We start from the raw sequence: 20,041 nt of genomic DNA on the forward strand, positions 1-20,041 counted from the left end.
GGTGCCTAACTTGCTTTTACTTGCTTTCTTGCCCAGACAATTTTTTTTATTCCCCTGTGCCTAACTTGCTTTCTTGCCCAGACTTGTTTTTATTCCCCTGTGCCTAACTTGCTTTCTTGCCCAGACTTGTTTTTATACCTCTGTGCCTGTGCTTGTTTTCTTGTCTTAACTTGTTTTCCCTTCCTGTGCCGAGTTCTCCCGCGGCCCCTGCCCGTTTTTCCTGCAGCTGCGCCCCTGTGACCTCCCCCCCTGCCCTGCTCCCGCCTCCCAGCTGCTCCTCCCTCCCACATCCCCTCATATGGAGGCCGCGCAGATGCTGCGCGCAGCGGGCACGTGGCGGGCGCGCACGCCAAAGGCGAGCCTGTCTGCGCCCAACCGCGCCTGGACCGTGCCCAGCACCAGGACCCTTAGCCCCCGCAGATGCCACGATGCCCAACACCGATACGATGCCAGAACCCTCCACGCACTCAACACCGGACGATCACACACCTGCTTCCTGGCTGCCCCGAAGCGAACCCACGGATCTTTCACCTGCCGGAACTGCAGCTTCACAAGCATCCGCCCCACTATGCTGCCGACCAGGGAAGGACCCAACCACCTCAGATGCATCCTTCTCAACACCCGCTCCGACTGCAAACACGCAGTTGAACTCTGGGACCTACTTGACTCAACCTCCCCAGACGTCGCCTTCCTGACGGGGACCTGGCTGAACTCCTCATCAGCACCCGACATAGCCATAGCCGTCCCCGAAGGCTACAAGATCACTCACAGGGACCGCACCAATGGAGGAGGAATCGCCATTGTCCACAGGACCACTCTCAGAGTCTCGACCAACACCGACAACATCCTCAGCACCGCCAAACACATGCACTTCCAGATCCACACCAACCCCAGCACACCCTCGGAGGACCCCTCATCTATAGACCCCCCAGACCCCGACCACAGTTCAGCGACTCCATTGCTGACTTCGTCAGCACACACGACCTCGCCTCCACGGACTACATCCTCCTCGGGGACCTGAACTTCCACCTCGAGAACAACAACAACACCAACTCCACCACCTTGATCGATAACATGGCCAACCTCGGACTCAAACAACTCGTCACAACACCCACCCACTCCACCGGTCACATGCTTGACCCCATCTTCTCCGCAAGACCCCACTTCTCCTTCAACCACACCTCCGAACTCAACTGGACCGACCATCTCTGCATCCACTTCACCTTCAAGAAACCCACCACGCACACAACAGATGCCTCGTCGCTGCTGGAGCAAAGTCACCGAAGACCAGATAACCATCACCCTCCTCCAGAGCCAACCCGCCGACCCCAGCACCGCTACCTGCAACCTCAGACAGTGGATCAATGACTGCGCCAACACCCTCGCCCCAATCAAAAAACCCTCCAACAGTCACACCAACAAGAAAGCCAGCTGGTTCACTGAAGACCTCCGGGCCTCCAAGCAAACCTGCCGAAAGCTGGAGAAGACCGGACAGCCATGCAGCCCACAAGAACGCCACTCACAGACACCATCACCTCATCACATCCGCCAAAAGGGCCTCCTTTAAAGACCGCCTAGACAACAACGCACACAATAGCAAAGAGCTCTTCAACAACGTGAAGGAACTCTCCAACCCCAGCTCCAACACCAAAGACGTCCCACCCTTGCAAGACCTCTACGACTCGCTGGCCACCTTCTTCTACCACAAGATGGCAGACATTCATGACAGCTTCAAAGCCACGATCACCCTGACAACTACTGAGACCTCCGCCACCATGACCACAATCCCCACCAACCGCCTACTCTCCTGGACCAACATCAACGACGACAACACCATTAAGATTATGAACACCATCCACTCCGGATCTCCGTCAGACCCAGGCCCACACCACATTTTCAACAAAGCCAGCACATCCATCCCACCCCATCTCCCGAAAGTCATCAACACCTCCTTCGAGACAGCAACCTTCCCGGAGAGCTGGAAGCACACCGAGATTAATGCCTTACTCAAGAAACTCAAGGTGGACCCCAAGGACCTCAAGAACTTCCAGCCCATCTCCCTGCTCCCGTTCCCGGCAAAGGTCATCGAGAAGACCGTCAACAAACAACTGCCTCGAGGAAAACAACATCCTGGACCCTTCCCAGTCGGGTTCCGCAGCAACCACAGCACCGAGACTGCCCCCATCGGCACCACCGATGATATCAAGTCCCTGCTGGACAACGGAGAAACGGCGGCCCCTCATCCTTCTGGACCTGTCAGCCGCCTTCGACATGGTCTGCCACCACACACTACGAACACGCCTCCACAATGCCGGGATCCAAGAGAAGGCCTGGACTGAGCCACCTCCTTCCTCTCCGGCAGAACACAGAGCGTCCACCTTCCCCCCTTCCGCTCCAAAGCCACCGAGATCATCTGCGGCATACTCCAGGGCTCATCCCACAGCCCAACTCTGTTTAACATCTACATGGCACCGCTCGCCCACGTCGCCCGTCGGCACGAACTCAACATCATCTCCTACGCCGATGACACCCAGCTGATCCTCTCCCTCACCAAGGACCCCCACACCGCCAAACCACCTTCACGAAGGAATGAAGGCCGTCGCTGAATGGATGAGGAACAGCCGACTGAAGCCGAACTCGGACAAGACGGAGATCCTCATCCTCGGACCTACCCCTTCTGCCTGGGACGACTCCTGGTGGCCGACCGCCCTGGGAACTGCTACAACACTCACTGACCAGGCAGGCAACCTAGGGGTCATCCTTGACACCACCCTCTCCATGACTAAACAGGTCAACGCCGTCATCTCCTCCTGCTTCAATACCTTCCACATGCTTCACAGGATCTGCAAGTGGATCCCCACTGAAACAAGAAGAACGGACACCGAGGCCTCGTCAGCAGTAGGTTGGACTACGGAAACGCCCTCTACGCAGGATCCTCAGCCAAACTCCTGAGACGGCTCCAACACATCCAGAACACCTCTGAACGCCTGATCCTCAACATCCCTTGCTGCAGCCATATCACATCCCACCTGAGAGACCTGCACTGGCTCCCGGTCAACAAGAGGATAACCTTCAAGCTCCTCACCCACGCACACAAGGCACTCCACAACACCGGACCAATGTACCTCAACAGACGACTCAGCTTCTAAACCCCCACCCGTCAGCTCCACTCTGCCGACCTCGCCCTCGCCACAGTCCCCCGCTTCCAAGGAGCAACCTCTGGTGGCAGATCGTTCTCCCAACTCACCGCCAAGACCTGGAACACCCTCCCCATCCACCTACGGCAGACCAAACACCTGCTGACCTTCATAAAACTCCTCAAGACCTGGCTTTTCAAGCAGTAGCAGAATTCCACACACCAGCGCCTTGAGACCCTCATGGGTGAGTAGTGCGCTTTACAAATTATATGATTGATTGATTGATTAATAGGTTAAATAAAACATGAGGTCAGATCTACAAGAAACTAACGCAGTGCGGTGCCGCAAGTCATTTTGCTGCACCGCTCTGTGTTAGTTTCAAAGCACGGGGATGCTACATATTTCCAACAATATGTTGCATCTCTGTGTTTCCCCCTGCGCATTGGCTCACAAACTGCTGCCATGCGCAGGCACCCTTGCACCATGGAGCAAAGATGCCTGCGTCATTGGGAGATTGTTTTTGTGCAGGAACGGGCTCCTTCCTGCAGAAAAACAATCAATTTAGGTGATATCCTCATCCAATGTGTGATGTAGAATGCAGCACGCATTGAAAGAGGAAATAAACAAGGAGAAATGAAAAAATGTCTCCTCATTGCACCTCGCTATGCCACCCCAAGGGTGCCGAAACATTCTGAAGCATTTCCAGGTTTACGATTTCTCATAAATCTGGAAATACATCAGTGGACATGGGTGTTGCGAGGGAACACCGACAGGGCTGGACTGAGACCAGCAACCAGCCCTGACAGGTTGCTTCTCCACTGGCCTAGTAACGGGAGGGGAGGGGGTTGTTACCCGCAAAGCACTGCTACCGGTTTTCTTACAGAGGGCCGATTTTGCAGCGCTGCTACAAAACCGGCACTCTTTAAGAAAAGCGGCCCCTGCGGCCACAAAACCGGCCCCCACCCCTCCAGCCCACCGGGGAAATGCCCGGTGCCCGCAAATGCCAGTCCGGCCCTGAACACCGACAGCAACACCCATGTCACGCCCCTAACACGCAAAGTGTTGCATAAATGGGGGCGATATTTACAAGCACAGGTTAAGTCATGCAGGGTGACTTTACCTGTTCTTGTAAATATCACTTAGCGGCTGCGCCACCGGTGCGTCACGCAACGTGATGCACCGGCGGCAAGGGGCTTGTAAATCTGCCCCATGGTGTGTGTTAAAATTTTACTACATAAATATAAAGGCTCACATTATATTTGAGAAAGTTTGAGGTTTGGAGTAGTTGATATTGCTATATGTCTAAAATCACTAGTATTCCTAATAGTAAATGTTGGCATCACATAGCTATGTTTTTATTCTAGGATATCTTCCCAGCTTTTGAAGTTTAAGATTTGAAAATAACTGTGTAGATTGTTGAGGCCCTGCTCCTCATTCCAGATGTTAGAATCTTGCTTTAGACTAGAGACTGGGGCCAGGAGCCAAGCAGCCGTGGGACTCCAGCGGCAGTCCAGGAGTCTTACTGGCATCCGCGGGACACCCGCACAATCGAAGAAAACCCCACAATTGTATTTTGTGTTTTTTTAATTTGGGGCTTGGCAGCATCCCTCTGTGACAACCCACATGTTTTAGGGGATCAAGTACCCGTGCCATGTCTCCTTATACTTCATGTTAAAAAATTGTCAGGACATGGTATCTGCAACATTTCTGTTCATGTTGCAGCCAGCCAATCAGAGAGCAAGCTCCCGCAGGACTCATAGCAGCCTCTCACTCCCACAGGAGTAAGGCAGCCTAAAAGATATAAGTCCATCACGACTAATTAGATGGCTCCATTTTTTTATTCACACGACCACAGGACTCTCACAAGACTTTTTTGTTTGTTGCAGTTTTATTTTTTTGCAGATTTGTATTGCTTTTGTGTGTCTTTTTTAATTGTTAGTATTGCACTCGTGTGCCAATTTCCCAGTCTGTAACATGAAGAAATCACATTTAAATAGTAAGTTTAAAACAGAGTCAGTATCAACGTCAGTATCAATTCCATAGCCCGGGCTAAATCCAGCTACTTTTCCAACAAGATTTTGAACTCTACTAATAAGTCCAAAGATATTTTCTCTATTGTCGAGGAATTATCTAACCAGGCGAGAGTCACCATTGCCCCGCTCCCCTCCCAGCCTCTGTGTGATTCCCTGAATCAATTCTTTGTGGACAAAATTGTTAAAATCAAAACCAGCATTTCTGCTCACGCCTCATCTGCTTCTTCCCCCCCCAGCACTCCCTCTCACCACATCACCCATACCCTATCCCAGCTTCCCCTCATTTCAAAAGATAATTTTCTCCCCCTTTTGCTCAAAGTCTCTTCTGGCTCTCCCAGCGACTGTTGCCCCCCCTCGGCCCTGCGAGAAGCTTTCACTTCCTGCCCGGACCCCCCTCTAGCCCTTTTAAACAACTCTTTAACCATGGGGGTGGTCCCGGGTTCCTTCAAATGGGCAGAGGTGGTCGCCATTCTGAAAAAACCTACGGCTGATCCGTCCACCATGAGCAACTATCGCCCTATCTCCCTCCTCCCCTTCCTCAGCAAAGTCCTGGAGTCCCATGTCACTCAAACCCTTACTTCTTTTATAGAGGACTCTTGTGTTTTGGACCCCCAGCAGGCTGGGTTCAGACCTGCGCACTCCACAGAAGCAGTCATCCTCTCTGTGATGGACGAACTACGCAGGGGCGCCGACTCTAACACCTGTCAGGCCCTGGTTCTTCTAGACCTGTCGGCCGCCTTTGACACGGTCGACCATGATATTTTGGTCGACCGTGTCAGAGAGGCTGGCATCCAGGGCACTGCTCTGGACTGGGTGCGCTCTTTCCTGACCAATCGCCATCAAGCTGTCAGGCTGTCCCAGTTCTCTGCCTCTCAAGTCGAGCTGACCTGTGGTGTCCCGCAAGGCTCCTCCTTATCCCCTCTCCTTTTTAATTTATACCTGGCCCCGCTAATCCGTTCCCTCCGTCGATTCAATGTCTCCGCGTTCAACTACGCGGACGACATTCAACTGGTCTTCACTATGGACTCCAGTGATGAATCTATCTCCACTTTCCAAAACACCCTCTGTTTCATCAGTGATTGGATGGGCACAAACCATCTGAAACTTAACCCCGACAAGACTGAGTTGGTGCTTGTCGGGGGGCCCTCCAATCCCTGACACTCTTCCTTTTGGCCTGCCAGTCTTGGCAGCCCCCCCTGTCCCGTCAACTCAGCAAAAAGTCTGGGAGTTGTCATAAGTAACGATCTATCTATGACACCCCAGATCAGCGCTGTAGTTTCCTCCAGCCATTTCCAGCTCAGGAAAATACGCAAAATCTCTCGCCTACTTACCACCGATGCCCTTACTTTGGCCCTGCTTGCGCTAGTCATGTCTAGGCTTGACTACGCAAATGCACTATACGTAGGCATTCCTGCATACCAACTCAGGAGACTCCAGTTGATCCAAAATCAGGGTGCCCGCCTGATTTACCATCAACCCAGAGATCAACATGTTCAACCTCTCCTAAAAAGTCTCCACTGGCTTCCGGTTTCTGCCTGCTGTAAATTTAAGCTTGGTTGCATCATTTTCAAATCCCTCACCGGTCACGGCCCCTCCTTCATTTCTTCTCTGCTTCATCCGTATGTTCCCTCCCGCACCCTTCGGTCATCTCAAATGGCTCTACTTTCTGTCCCTAGATTCAAGCGGAAGAAACACGGTGGCCTTAGGTTTTCTTTTTTAGCCCCGTCTTTTTGGAACTCCTTACCTCTTTCTCTTAGGTTGTCCTCCCCCTACCCCAGATTCAGATCTTCCCTTAAAACGCACCTTTTTACTATAGCGTACTATTAGCTGTCATCCTCTGTTATGTTATTTTCTGTCTCTCCTCCCTGCTCCCTCTGCATAGCGCCAAGAAACCTAATGGTGTTAGCGCGCTCAATAAATTAATTTAACATAACATAACACAATGTCAGTCGTAAGAAGTTTGGTTTTCTTTCAATTCTAGATGTGACGCAAGTATTTCGAAATTGTCCGGTGACCTGACCCTAGCCAGGCAGGAGGTGAAGCAGCAAGAAAAGGAGGTCCACAGCCTCCGGGCTGCCCTGGAGGTGCACGCCAGGGAGTCGGACATGAAGGTGAGGTTCGGACACATCAAAGTGGAACTCTGATCCCCAAGTGCTCTTCCTGCCTCGTCTGTTCTGATCGTATAACTCAGCATCCTGTCCTCTGGGTGGTAGTTAGTGATGGATGTCCTATAAATAGAGAGAATGCAGCGGATAGGAATCAAGGACAACTTTATTTAGTGGTTGCTACCAAACCTACTTTCTTCAAGACATAAAGAATAAACCTGTGTTCTTTAGCGTTTCTTTTACAAGTTGACATCTTAATACAATGTTTAAATTACTAAATATTTCACGCAGACCAAAATGCCATCTATCCATACGCAGGTGCTACAGCCCACCACTTCCATCACCCCAGATCTCTGAACCCTCAGGTGAGGTACATTTATTTACATTCATCGCCCCACCAGAATGATTGGCCCTATACAAGCGCCCTGGAGGTACTATTCATGACACAACTTCTGCCCATTCGTTCTCAGGCCATGTACTCTTTAATGCGAGTTAGCCCCACAGAAGACGAGTGTAAATCACTAATGTGCACCCATGCTCACATGAATAGCATCAACTACTGCCAAAAACGTTGCTTTCCATTTATGTTTGTCTGTTTTGGGAAATATTCACGGAGTCCAACTGAGCAAGGAAAGAGGTTCATAAACTGTTCATCTACCATTTCTTAAAGTAGTTTTTGTTTACCTAATTTGCAAAATAAGTTCATGTTAAGAAAAAAGCAAACAGACGATGTCCACATAAACCATCACGAACCTGAACAGAATCAGACTAAATGGAGTAACTGAAAACTATCACCATCAAATCCTACCTGTGACCCATCAATTCAGCATGACAAGAGTATCTATTATAAAAAGCAAGGAGAAGACGAGTAAACCTGTAATGCAATAGCTTGTGGATTAACACGTTGGTACATTTGTGCGTTAATTATCTAAATAAACCTAGACAATACATAGGAGGAGAGTGCCTCCTTGAACTGATAATGAGGTGCATGGTGCACCAAACATACCAAGAAAGAGGCCATGCCAATACTGGAAATAAAAAATGTAATATAGTTGTATTAAACTTGTTAAAGAAAAATATTAAACACCAGTGATAAATTAAGAGACATAATGTGCTTAATTTGTGCTGGTGGGAGCAAGTGGACACCACCAGCACTTATTTGTGTGATTTGTGATGGTTTATGGGCGTCAATTCACCAAAATGCTAGGGGTGGCAGAACTGACATCACACACCCTTTGATTTTAATGATATCACAGAAAGTGGCATAATATGACCTTTAGCCCCGAATCTTTACAGGAGGTGATGTCATGTGACCTTAATACTGAGGTCATCACAATAATTGGCATCACTGACTTTCCATAATAACTGCTTCATTAATGTGAAAATGCAACACAAGCAAATGTCCGTTTTAGATACCACCTATATTATGGTGCTGACATGATCTTAGAAAGTGGTGGGAAACAATACTTGCTCTGAATTGAAGCTAGTGAAGCAAAGGAGCCAAACCACTCCTACAGGACGTGCAGAGGGGTTCTGAGGCTGAGAAAATGTTTTTAAAAATACTGGGGTAAATAGTGCATTGTAAAGCAAATTTTTCAAATAGATTAGCTAAAAAGGCTTAGGTCTCTAAGTGGGCTCTCTTTAAATATTAATTTCTTTATATGGTTTGCTAAGCCAATCGACAGCATTGTTTCAAAGAGTGCTCCTGGCCCCCACTACACTTAACGTTATCTCTAGCATTTCAGGACCAGCATTTTAACATGGTTGCCCCCACCCGTCACTGTTGTCCTCTCCTATGCCAGGTATCACCTCCAATGTGCTAGTGCCTGCATTTTGCCATGGCTTTCCCTTCTGTCAATACTTTCCTAAAGTATGCCAGCTCCCGGATGTCAGGAATTCTGTGTAGTATGCCAACAACAGTAGTTCATCATGAACTAATTACGACAAGGTTTATAATATGACAGTGTAAGTAATTTATCAAAGGTGTCTGTAGTGATCAGAATTGCTTTCAGGACATCAGCACAAGTATTTTGCCATGGGTGCCTGTCTAAGCCAAGAATCTCTTGGGTATGTCTGGGCATATCCAAGACTCACAAGCATAACACTACATTCCCAGTCTCCTTTGTGCATTCCCTCACTCACACTCATTCTCAAGATCAAGATCAAAGATAGCTTTATTCGATTTTACATTAAAATCATAAAAGCAAACAGAGTAATTACATCCAATAAAACAGTAACAATTGATAATTAATAAGCTATTTACAGTACATATTTCATAAATACCAGAAACCCCTTACTTCAAGGGTGAAACATTTAACAACATCATAAAAACTCTTGAAAATTAGAGTCAAACCATAGTAGATCTGCTTCTAATCACATATTTCAGGTACCTAGACACAGCGATAATAGTCGTTTCCTCAGACAAAGTCAGTAATTTAAATAATGCTGGTCTACATTGTCTAAGGTTCCAAGTTTTAAGAAGAGGTAGTAGGTATCTTTTCCGTCCCCACTCATAGAATCTGCAGAACAGAACGCAGTGTATGATTGATTGAGTGGAGGAATCATCACACGGACAAGTTGTTTGGGTTAGGAAAAGTTAACATCCTGAAAAAGGTTCCAGTTCTCAAACGGGCTAGGAGCATTCTGCTATAGCTTGTCTGATCTGGTGACAAATAGAGCTGTAGCCCAGAATTTTGCAACAGTAGTTGATGATAAATAACAGAGGCCTTTTTTCCCTCAAGACACCAGCGTCGTTCTTCCAGATGGGCAAGACAAACTTCTTTCAATGCCCGTCTGGGGATCGAGGACAGTGTCTCAGGGGAATCATAAAATTCAGGGCGCCCCATATTATTAAAAAAATCCTGGACATAGGAAAGCCTTTTTGGAGCCTTCGAGTTTGATACAGTCTGCAATTATCACCCTATTAAAGGCAGTTTCTGCTGTAGTCCAGATCTTGTGCCACAGCAACATGGGGCTGATTTTAATTTGATCTGAAGTAAAGGGCAAGGCTAATTCTTTGTGACAGACATAGGTAGAGGTGGAACGGGGCACAGCGAGCAGGTAGCAGAGAAAACCATTTTCCTTTGTTTGGATTTCATTGCAGTCTGCCACCCCCCATATACCAGCTCCATACACAGCCGTTGATACACATTTTGCCTTATACATATCAATCAGGATTCGTACTGGCCTATCCCCTAACTTATTTGCAAATTGCTTCAGAGCACCAATAGCCCGTGAAAAAGCTAGATTCCTCGTCGTGATCGCTGATCTCCAGGTACCCCTTTTGTTAAAAACAATCCCTAAATAGGAAAAAGTATCAGTAAAGCCTATCTTTGATTTATCTAAATGAATGTTACAGGTAATATTTACCTTGTTCGAGGAGCACATGGTGACGGTCTTTCCTATATTAATCCTAAGGCCCGTATCTCCCATGTATGCCGAGAAGCTGGTTAAGGCCTTCTGGAGGCCAGTTTGTGTTTGAGCCATAATAACCGCTTCATCGGCATACAGAAAGATAGGGACACGTTCGCCTTCTATTCGCGGGTAATCCACCTCTGTTTTTAATAAATGGTCTGCCACCCCATTTATGTATAGATTAAAAAGGAAAGGAGCCAGGATGCACCCCTGGCGGACACCCTTCTCAATTGGGAATGTGGGCGTGCATTCTCATTTATTGACACTTGCTGTCACTCATTTGCCCTCATTCATTCTCACTTTCTTGCACTCCTTACTTTCACTCATTTCCACTCATTCTCACCTATTCACCTATTCGTACTCTGATTGATTCATGCTCACACTCTCTTTTACCCTATTCTAAGTAACCCTCACTTACTCTCTCACTGATTCATTCATTACCTCTATGTCCCTCGTCCTCGACCCAGTCATACATGTGTGATGACTGGGTTGAGGACGAGTAGGACTAAGAGTAATGGGGATTACCCCCAGTAATCAAAGCATTCTCACTTGTGGTTACACTCACTCACTGTAACTTACAATCTCTATCACTCCCTCACATGTATTCTTGTTAATACATTCTCACGCGCCCACTCTCATTCACCTAGAGTCACTCTTACTCTCACTCATGCTCACTCACTATCTGTTGGTGAGTCTCACTGACACACACATATATGCGGACACACACAGAAACAATGCCTGCACATACACAAGTTTTCGCTCTCGTGGCAACACTCTTACCTACAAGCACATGCACAACCTACATTTAAAAGCGTATTTATTACCTCAGCTGCCAGTGAAGGTCTATTTGTTTTTAAACATGCAAAAATGGAGGGTGGCACCACGATGCCCAAAAGGGCAAGCTACACCTGTGTTCTTGGCACTGAATGTTCCACCTCTGAGGCCAGTCAGAGCTGGACTGGAAACCAAAAGCAGCTCTGGCAAATGATGACATACCAGTCACCATGCTGACTGAGTACAGTGAGTTATCCCAAAAACTACAAGGGGAGCTTAGGGAGAGTTCTCACCAAATACAATTTCAAAACAAAAATATGGAAAATGGTGCATTATACCACACCTGTTTCATCATACCATAATGTCCCTATCTCCTTTTCTGATCATTCCTCTTTTGTTCTCTCGTTCATTTTTGGAATCCACACCTCCCTTCCCTAACCATAACACCTCTATACTTTCTTCTCTTAGCCTTTCCTTTTCTCTCTCCTTTATACTATCACTCTCTTGTTTTTACCTCCAACTTGTTCATTCTCTCTCTCGCTCAGTATCTGTGCCATTGCTCCCTTCGCTTTCTCTCCTCATTTCCTATGATTTTAATCCTTTTCACCATCATTCCATTCACCTCTTGTGCACAGTTGCTCTTCCTCCATCATTTTTCTCTTTTTCTCTGAATATCTTCCTCCTCTCTTACTCCCTTCGCATCTCTCCTGGTCTCCCTTTCTGATCTTACTTTCACTTTACCTTTCAGTTCCTGCCTCTCATTACTTGTTTCTCCGTTCTAAACCATTAAAACCACAGGCAATTAGCAACAGATGACGTGCTTGTCATACCTGCTCTCGAGTAAGGAATGTAGGATTTGATGACCATGTAGAGTTTGACAATATTAACAGGCTGGACACTGGATGGTCACAATTGGCATGAGAGTAATTGTATTGGAAAAATGCAAGGGTAAATCTAGAAACAACATAAAATTGGTGAGTAAGTAATGGCAATGGTTAGAGAGGTGAGCCATTATACCTGTTGCAAATATTTAATGGCAGGCAAGAAAATATAAGACCAGTCTGCTTTCTAAATGAAAACAGCAACTTGAAACCAATAAACACAGCAGATACCAACAAAAACAGGTTGCATTGGGAGCAGGTTTTGAAGTGTGACTGGAATCAGATGGATATTCCTCAGTAGATCAGTAGCTATCAAAATCCACGTACCAGCAACTCTACATTGAACATCATGTGTGGATTTGAAAGGCAGAACATGTTGAGGCAGGGATATAAAAGTAGACTGCAGCAACTGCTGTTTATTTAGATTTAGTAGAAACCATCCCTTTCTTCTCTCTGTGCTTTACATTCTTGAGGGCTTACCATTGTGTATGCTTTCTAAAGTCTGTGCTTTCAATGAACAGGTGGAATCCAAGCTTCCTTTCAACAATGCTGATATCTAATGGGGCACTATTTGTATATGCCTGTAGTGATGCTACATTTTCCACAGACATACCTCAGACTTGTCTTACAGGCACCAACTGTACCTGCTATCAGTGTTTATACATTCAGCAGGACTGTGTCTGAACTTGTTAACAATTATGATATATTCTAATGGGGCCGTTCCTTCAATTTTGTGCTTCATTTCTGCTGCAAAGCATATGAACATTTTAGGAAGAATTTTTATAATTTTAACAGGCTAGTGTTTGCATTGCCAGAAATGCTTTGATATCAGTACATACCCTACAATAGGTGATTAACTACACGGTTAGGATTGATTTTTATGCAGCATACACAATTGCACATTATAAAAATTCAGAACACGCTGAAAAGTGGACGAGCAAGCCAGCAGAGTCACATGTGAAGCCCACACCCAGCATACTTTCCGACATTTTGTGTTGACAAATAAGAGGTACCATATTCCATGTTTACAGCTGCCAGGGCCAGTAGAATTAAATCAGGTGTGGGCATCATCATACCCTGGCATGGTTTTTCTCAATATGGCCAGAAGTGTTTAATTGGCGTGCAATAACAGTGTGTCAATGTCTGATAATGATGAGTAAATAAAATAGATTAGGCACTAATGTTTATAATTTAATAATCAACAGTTCTCTTCAGCAGGAGCTTTGTCCAACTGAGCTGGCTTAAGACAGCAAGCCAAACTCTTCTGACAGCTTTTTATGTAGTTGAGGTTTCACAGTTGTGCATACATATGTACCATTTTCTTTCCCTGTCAGCTCTGGTCACCCTGAGTCCCGCTCTTTACCTGAGCTGTCGTTGAGTTCAAGTCTGCCAAGATTTTATTTATTTTTTATTTTTATTTATAAAGTTTTATTTAGCGCAAACTTGATCCCGAAGGATATCAGAGCGCTTTACAATTTGAGGCAAAGGTAACAAACCAGATCATTAGTCTAACATTAGGAACCTAATGGCCATTGAATCAACTAGAACAAACGTAACAGCTCAATAGAACCTGAGTGCACGAGTAGGAATGGGCTATGCGATGGACCATAGAGAGATAAGGGGAGTACGTACAATAATCATATACAGGAATAATAACCAGTACCTAAAACAATAATCGAAACAAGAGTCAAATGGGGAGTCTAAAACGCATTGAATCAAATGTTGAACATCTAACAGATCATTTATACACCTGGGTGAACGAAGAATGTGCTAGACGATGGAGCATAATGAATTAAGGGGAGCGCACTAGCCTAGCAACAACATTGGTGCAAATAAATAAAAGTATCCTTTTAACTAAACCCATTGGGCTCGCCCCTAGTTTCTTCACAAAGCTTTTGATGCCTTGAAGACTCCTTTCCATTCTTTGGGCTCTTACTGTCACCAAGTTTGACCAAGAGTAATTTTTGTCAAAGAGTACTCCCAGGTATGAAAAGCAATTGACCACCTCAATCTTATTTGACACCAAATTAAAAGTGGGGTGTTTTTCCCCTCTAGCTGCCCCTCTACTAATATGAAGGACTTGGTTTCATTTACCTTCAAATCTAGGGAAGCCATGAACGTTGCGTAAACTGTAATTAAAGATTGCAATGCTATTCCCGTTCTGGCCATTAATACCACATCATTAGCATATGCCAATATCGGGAGGAGACTATGATCAAATTTAGGCAGGTCCCGTGGTGGATCTGGATAATAATTTCTTAGCATGGCATCAATAAATGGTTTGATTTGTGACCGCTGGCAGAAAGCTAGTTCATGCAAGTTTGCTGATATATTCATCATGGGCAGATAACGATGTGCCCTCCAAGTTCCATGTCCATATATGGATCCCCTTATCTGTGGAGGGTCCCAGAATGCATGAAATAGAGCCACTTTTACCATGTCTTGCATTGTTTATTTTATTTTCGATAAGGATGGTTCAACATCTGGTTTATGTGGTTCAACATCTGGTTTATGTGGTTCAACATCTGGTTTATGTGGTTTATGTGGCACTTGTCCTTAGTAGCTGTTTTGGCTGCATTCTACTGGGGCTCTGACAGGAGTTTACAAGCACCAGTAAAGTCATTGGGTATCGCCTATACAAGGGCTATTGGCTTTGGAAATGTGTTTTTGTCATGTTGTACACTAGTGTGGCTGCTGTTCAGCATGGCTAAAAGTTAGAGGAGTGGAGTGTCTTAAAGTAAAGTGGGCTTGATTTGTTGGAGTAGAGTGTTGTAGAGTTTAATCGGGGGAGTAGAGTGTCATGAAGTTGAGTAGAGGGGAGTGGAGTTCAGTGGTTCATCGGTACAAAGTGTTTTTAAGTGCAGTGTCATTGAGTGGAGTGATGTTGAGTGGCGTCGAGTGGGGAGGAATAGGGTGGAGTGGGTTGGAGTGGATTGAGGTAGTGAGCTGAATAGAATTGGAAGAAGATTGGGGTGGATTGGATTAGGGTAGAGTGGATTGGTTTGAGTGGAGTGGAGTGGCGTGGGGTGTATTGGAGTGGGTGGAATGGATGGGGTGGGTTGGATTGGAGTGGGGTGGGATGGATTGAAACGGGGTGGGTTGGATTGGACTAGAGTAGGGTGGTTTGGAGTGGGGTGATTTAGAGTGGAGTGAAGGGGTGTGGACTAGACTAGAGGGGGGTGGATTGGATTGGGGTGGAGTGCAGTGTATTGTAGCGTGGTGTGTATTGGAGTAGGGTAGATTGGAGTGGGGTGGATTGGGCTATGGGGGACTGTATGGATTGGATTGAGTAGGGTGTACTGAGCTGGGGTGGGTGGATTGGATTGGTAAAGAGTTGGGTGGATTGGAGTAGGGTGGGGTGGACTCCGGATCTCTGACCGACCCTTGCCCCCACCACGTCTTCAACAAGGCCGACGCCGTCATCGCACCCCACCTGCGGGACATCATCAACACCTCCTTCGACACCGCCACCTTCCCTGAGAGCTGGAAGCACGCCGAACTCAGCGCTCTACTAAAGAAACCAACAGCGGACCCCACCGAACTCAAGAATTACCGCCCCATCTCGCTCCTACCGTTCCCAGCCAAAGTCATCGAGAAGACCGTCAACAAGCAGCTGGCCGCCTTCCTCAAGACGAATGGATCCCTCGACCCCTCACAGTCTGGCTTCCGAGCGAACCACAGGACCGAGACCGCTCTCATCGCTGCCACTGATGACATCCGAGCCCTGCTGGACAACGGTGAAACAGCGGCCCTCATCCTCCTAGACCTCTCCGCGGCGTTCAACACTGTCTGCCACCGCACCCTAGTGCAGCGCCTCAGCAACATCGGAATCCAGGAGAAGGCACTGGAGTGGATCATCTCCTTCCTCGCTGGAAGGACTCAGAGAGTCCGCCTACCACTGTTCAGATCTGCAGCCACGGAAGTCATCTGCGGCGTTCCTCAGGGCTCCTCGCTCAGCCCCACCATCTTCAACGTCTACATGAGCCCCTTTGCGGCCATCGCACGCCAACACAACCTCAACATCATCTCCTACGCCGATGACACCCAGCTGATCCTCTCCCTGACCAACGACCCCGCCACCGCCAGAACCAACCTCCACGAAGGGATGAAAGACGTAGCCGAGTGGATGACAACCAGCCGCCTGAAACTGAACTCAGACAAGATGGAAGTCCTCATCCTGGGCTCCTCGCCCTCCGCCTGGGACGACTCCTGGTGGCCCCCCGCCCTGGGCACCGCACCCAAACCGACAGACCACGCACACAACCTGGGCTTCATCCTGGACTACTCCCTCTCCATGACCAGACAAGTCAACGCCGTCTCCGCGTCCTGTTTTAACATCCTGTGCATGCTACGGAAGATCTTCCGATGGATCCCCACCGAGACCAGGAAGACGGTCACCCAGGCCCTCGTCACCAGCCGACTGGACTACGGCAACGCCCTCTACGCCGGAACCACCGCCAAGCTCCAGAAGAGACTCCAGCGGATCCAAAGCGCCTCAGCCAGACTCATCCTCGACATCCCCCGACGCAGCCACATCTCCGGACATCTGAGAGACCTGCACTGGCTCCCCGTCAACAAGAGAATCACCTTCCGCCTCCTCACCCACGCACACAAAGCCCTACACGACCAAGGCCCGAGCTACCTCAACAACCACCTTAACTTCTACGCTCCCAAACGTCACCTCCGATCGACCAACCACGCCCTCGCCGCCGTCCCCCGCATCCAAAGAGCGAGAACAGGAGGAAGGTCCTTCTCCTACCTGGCCGCCAAGACCTGGAACACCCTCCCGACCGACCTTCGCCTGACCCAAGACCACCTCTCCTTCAGGAAGAAGCTCAAGACCTGGCTGTTCGAGCAGTAGCGGTACCCCCCCCCCCCCCCCTTCGCCCCCTTCCCCCCCAAGCGCCTTGGGACCCTCCGGGTGAGTAGTGCGCTCTATAAATGCCTTGATTGATTGATTGATTGATTGAGCCATATAAGATTAGAGTGGGGTGGATTGGGGTGGAGTGGATTGGGGCATAAAAGATTAGGGTGGATTGGGGTGGAGTGGATTGAAATGGGGTGGGTTGGGTTGGGTTGGGTTGGATTAGGGTTTTGTGGACTGGAGTGGGGTGGACTGGAATGAGGTGGAATGGAGTGGAGTGGGGAGAAATGAAGTGGAGCGGATTAGATTGGCACAGGGTGGGGTTTGATTATAGTGGAGTAGATTGGATTGCACCGTGGTGGATTGGAGTGGGGTGGAGTGAATTGGAGTGAGGAAGATTGGATTCAGTGGAGTGCATTGGATTGAGGTGGATTGGATGGGGGTGGGTTGGATTGGGGTGGGGTGGACTGGAGTGGGGTGGATTGTGGTGGATTGAATTGGAGTGTGGTGGATTGGGGAGGGAGTAGGGTGAATTGGATTGGATTGGGGTAGATTGTATTTTGCTGAATTGGATTGGTGTAGGGTGTAGTGGATTGGATTGGAGTGAGCTAGAATGGACTGGAGTGAGGCGGATTGGATTGGGGTGAAGTGAAGTGAGGTAAGGTGAATTGGATTGGAGTGGGGTGGATTGGTTCAGATTGGAGGTGGCAGATTAGAGTGTGGCTGATTGTTTTGTATTGGAGTGGGGCAGATTGTTATGTATTGGACTGAGGCTGATTGAAGTGGGGCAGATTGTTTTGGATTGGAGCAGGGAAGATTGGTTTGGATTGGAGTGGGGCACATTGGAGTGAGGCACATTGTATTGTATTGGAGCAGGGAAGATTGTTTTGGATTGGAATGGGGTGGATTGTTTTGTATTGAGTGGGGCAGATTGTTTTGGAGTAGTATGAGGAGAAGGTGGTGGATTGGATTTGAGTGGGTGAATTTTTGGAGGGAGTGGGATCAATTGGATTGGGGTAGGGTGGATTGGAGTGGGGTAGATTAGATTGGGCTGATTGGTTTGGATTCAGTGGAGAATTGGATTGAGACGGATTGGATTGGATTGGGATGGGGTCAACTGGAGTGGAGTGGGGTGGACTGGAGTGGGGCAGATATTTTCAGATTGGAGTGGGGTGAATTGTGGTGGGTTGGATTGGAGTCAGGTGCATTAGGGAGGGAGTGGGGAAGATTGGACTGGGCTGAGGTGGGTTGTAGATTGTGTTTGGCTAGTTTGGGGTGTATTGGATTGCTGTGGGGTGGACTGGATTGGAGTGGGGTGGTTTGGATTAGATTGGAATGGGGTGAATAGTATTTGAGTGGGGCAGATTGGTTTGGATTGGGGTGTGGCAGATTAGAGTGGGGCAGATTGTTTTGTATTGGAGTGGGCAGATTGTTTTGGATTGGAGTGGGGCTGACTGGAGTGGGGCAGATTGTTTTGGATTGGAGTGGGGAAGATTGAGTAGGGTGGATTGGGGTGGGGCAGATTGTTTTGGATTAGAGTGGGGCAGATTGTTTTAGATTGGAGTGAGGCACATTGTTTTGGATTGTAGAGGGGCAGATTGTTTGTATTGAGTGGGACACATTGTTTTGGAGTGGTGTGGGTAGATTGGAGTGGATCGTATTGTTTTGGACTGGAGTGGGGTGGATTGGATTGGATGGATTGGGAGGGAGTGGGATCAATTTGATTGGGGTAGGGTGGATTGGAGTGGGGTAGATTCGATTTGGCGGGATTGGATTGGTGAGGAGTGAATTGGATTGGAGTGGGTTTGATTGTAGTGGGGAAAATTGGGATGGAGTGGATGGACTGGGGTAGGTAGATTGGATTTGAGTGGGGTCAACTGGAGTGGGGCAGATTGGAGTTGGGCAGATTGTTTTGTATTGAGTTGGGCAGTTCGTTTTGAATTGGCGTCGAGCGGACTGAAGTGGGGCAGATTGTTTTTGATTGGAGTAGGGTGGATTGGAGTGGGGCAGATTAGAGTGAGGCAGATTGTTTTGTATTGGAGTGAGGTGGATTGAGTAGGGCAGATTGGGGTGGGGTAGATTTTTTTAGATTGGAGTGAGGCCCATTGTTTTGGATTGTAGAGGGGCAGATTGTTTTGGAGTGGTGTGGGGCAGGCTGGTGTGGGTAGATTGGGGAGGAGCATATTGTTTTGGACTTGAGTGGGGTGGATTGGATTGGATTGGGTGGATTGGGGAGGGAGTGGGATCAATTTTATTGGGGTAGGGTGGATTGGAATGGGGTAGATTCTATTGGGCTGGATTGGATTGGTGTAGAGTGATTTGGATTGTAGTGGGTTTGATTGTAGTGGGGAAAATTGGGATGGACTGGAGGGACTGGGGTAGGTTTTTTGGATTTGAGTGGGGTCAACTGGAATGGGGCAGATTGGTGTGGGGAAGATTGGAGTGGTTCAGATTGTAGTGGGTTGGATTAGAGTGGGGCAGACTGGAGGGATGCAGATAGATTTGGACTGGAATGGGGCAGATTGGATTGGGGTAGATTGTTATGCTTTGGAGTGGGTTGGATTGGAGTGGTCCAATTGTTTTGGATTGAAGTGGGGCAGATTGGAGTGGTTTGGATTAGAGTAGGGTGGACTATTTTGTATTGGAGAAGGGAGGATTGAAATAGGGTGAACTGGAGTAGGGCAGACTGGAGTGGGGCAGATTGTTTTGAACAGGGGTGCGGCATTTTGGAGTAGGATGGATTGGAGTGGAGCAGATTGTTTTGAATTGGAGTGGAGCAGACTGGAGTGGGGGAGATTGTTTCAGATTGGAGTGGGACAGATTGGAGTGTCGC

At 47.9% G+C, this 20,041-nt stretch overlaps 1 protein-coding gene across 2 annotated transcripts in view; it reads left to right on the forward strand.

Moving 5' to 3' along the window:
* FAM81B (family with sequence similarity 81 member B) overlaps nucleotides 1–20,041 on the forward strand; it is a 750,896-nt gene that overhangs the window by 358,940 nt on the left and 371,915 nt on the right. For both annotated transcript variants that reach the window (XM_086960923.1, XM_086960924.1), the window contains exon 5: nucleotides 7,152–7,281. In XM_086960923.1, coding sequence (XP_086817049.1) covers nucleotides 7,152–7,281 — 130 coding nt within the window. The remainder of the gene's footprint in view (nucleotides 1–7,151; nucleotides 7,282–20,041) is intronic.

This window comes from Lissotriton vulgaris, chromosome 3_1 (assembly GCF_964263255.1).
Source record: "Lissotriton vulgaris chromosome 3_1, aLisVul1.2, whole genome shotgun sequence".
Classification (NCBI taxonomy): Eukaryota; Metazoa; Chordata; class Amphibia; order Caudata; family Salamandridae; genus Lissotriton; species Lissotriton vulgaris.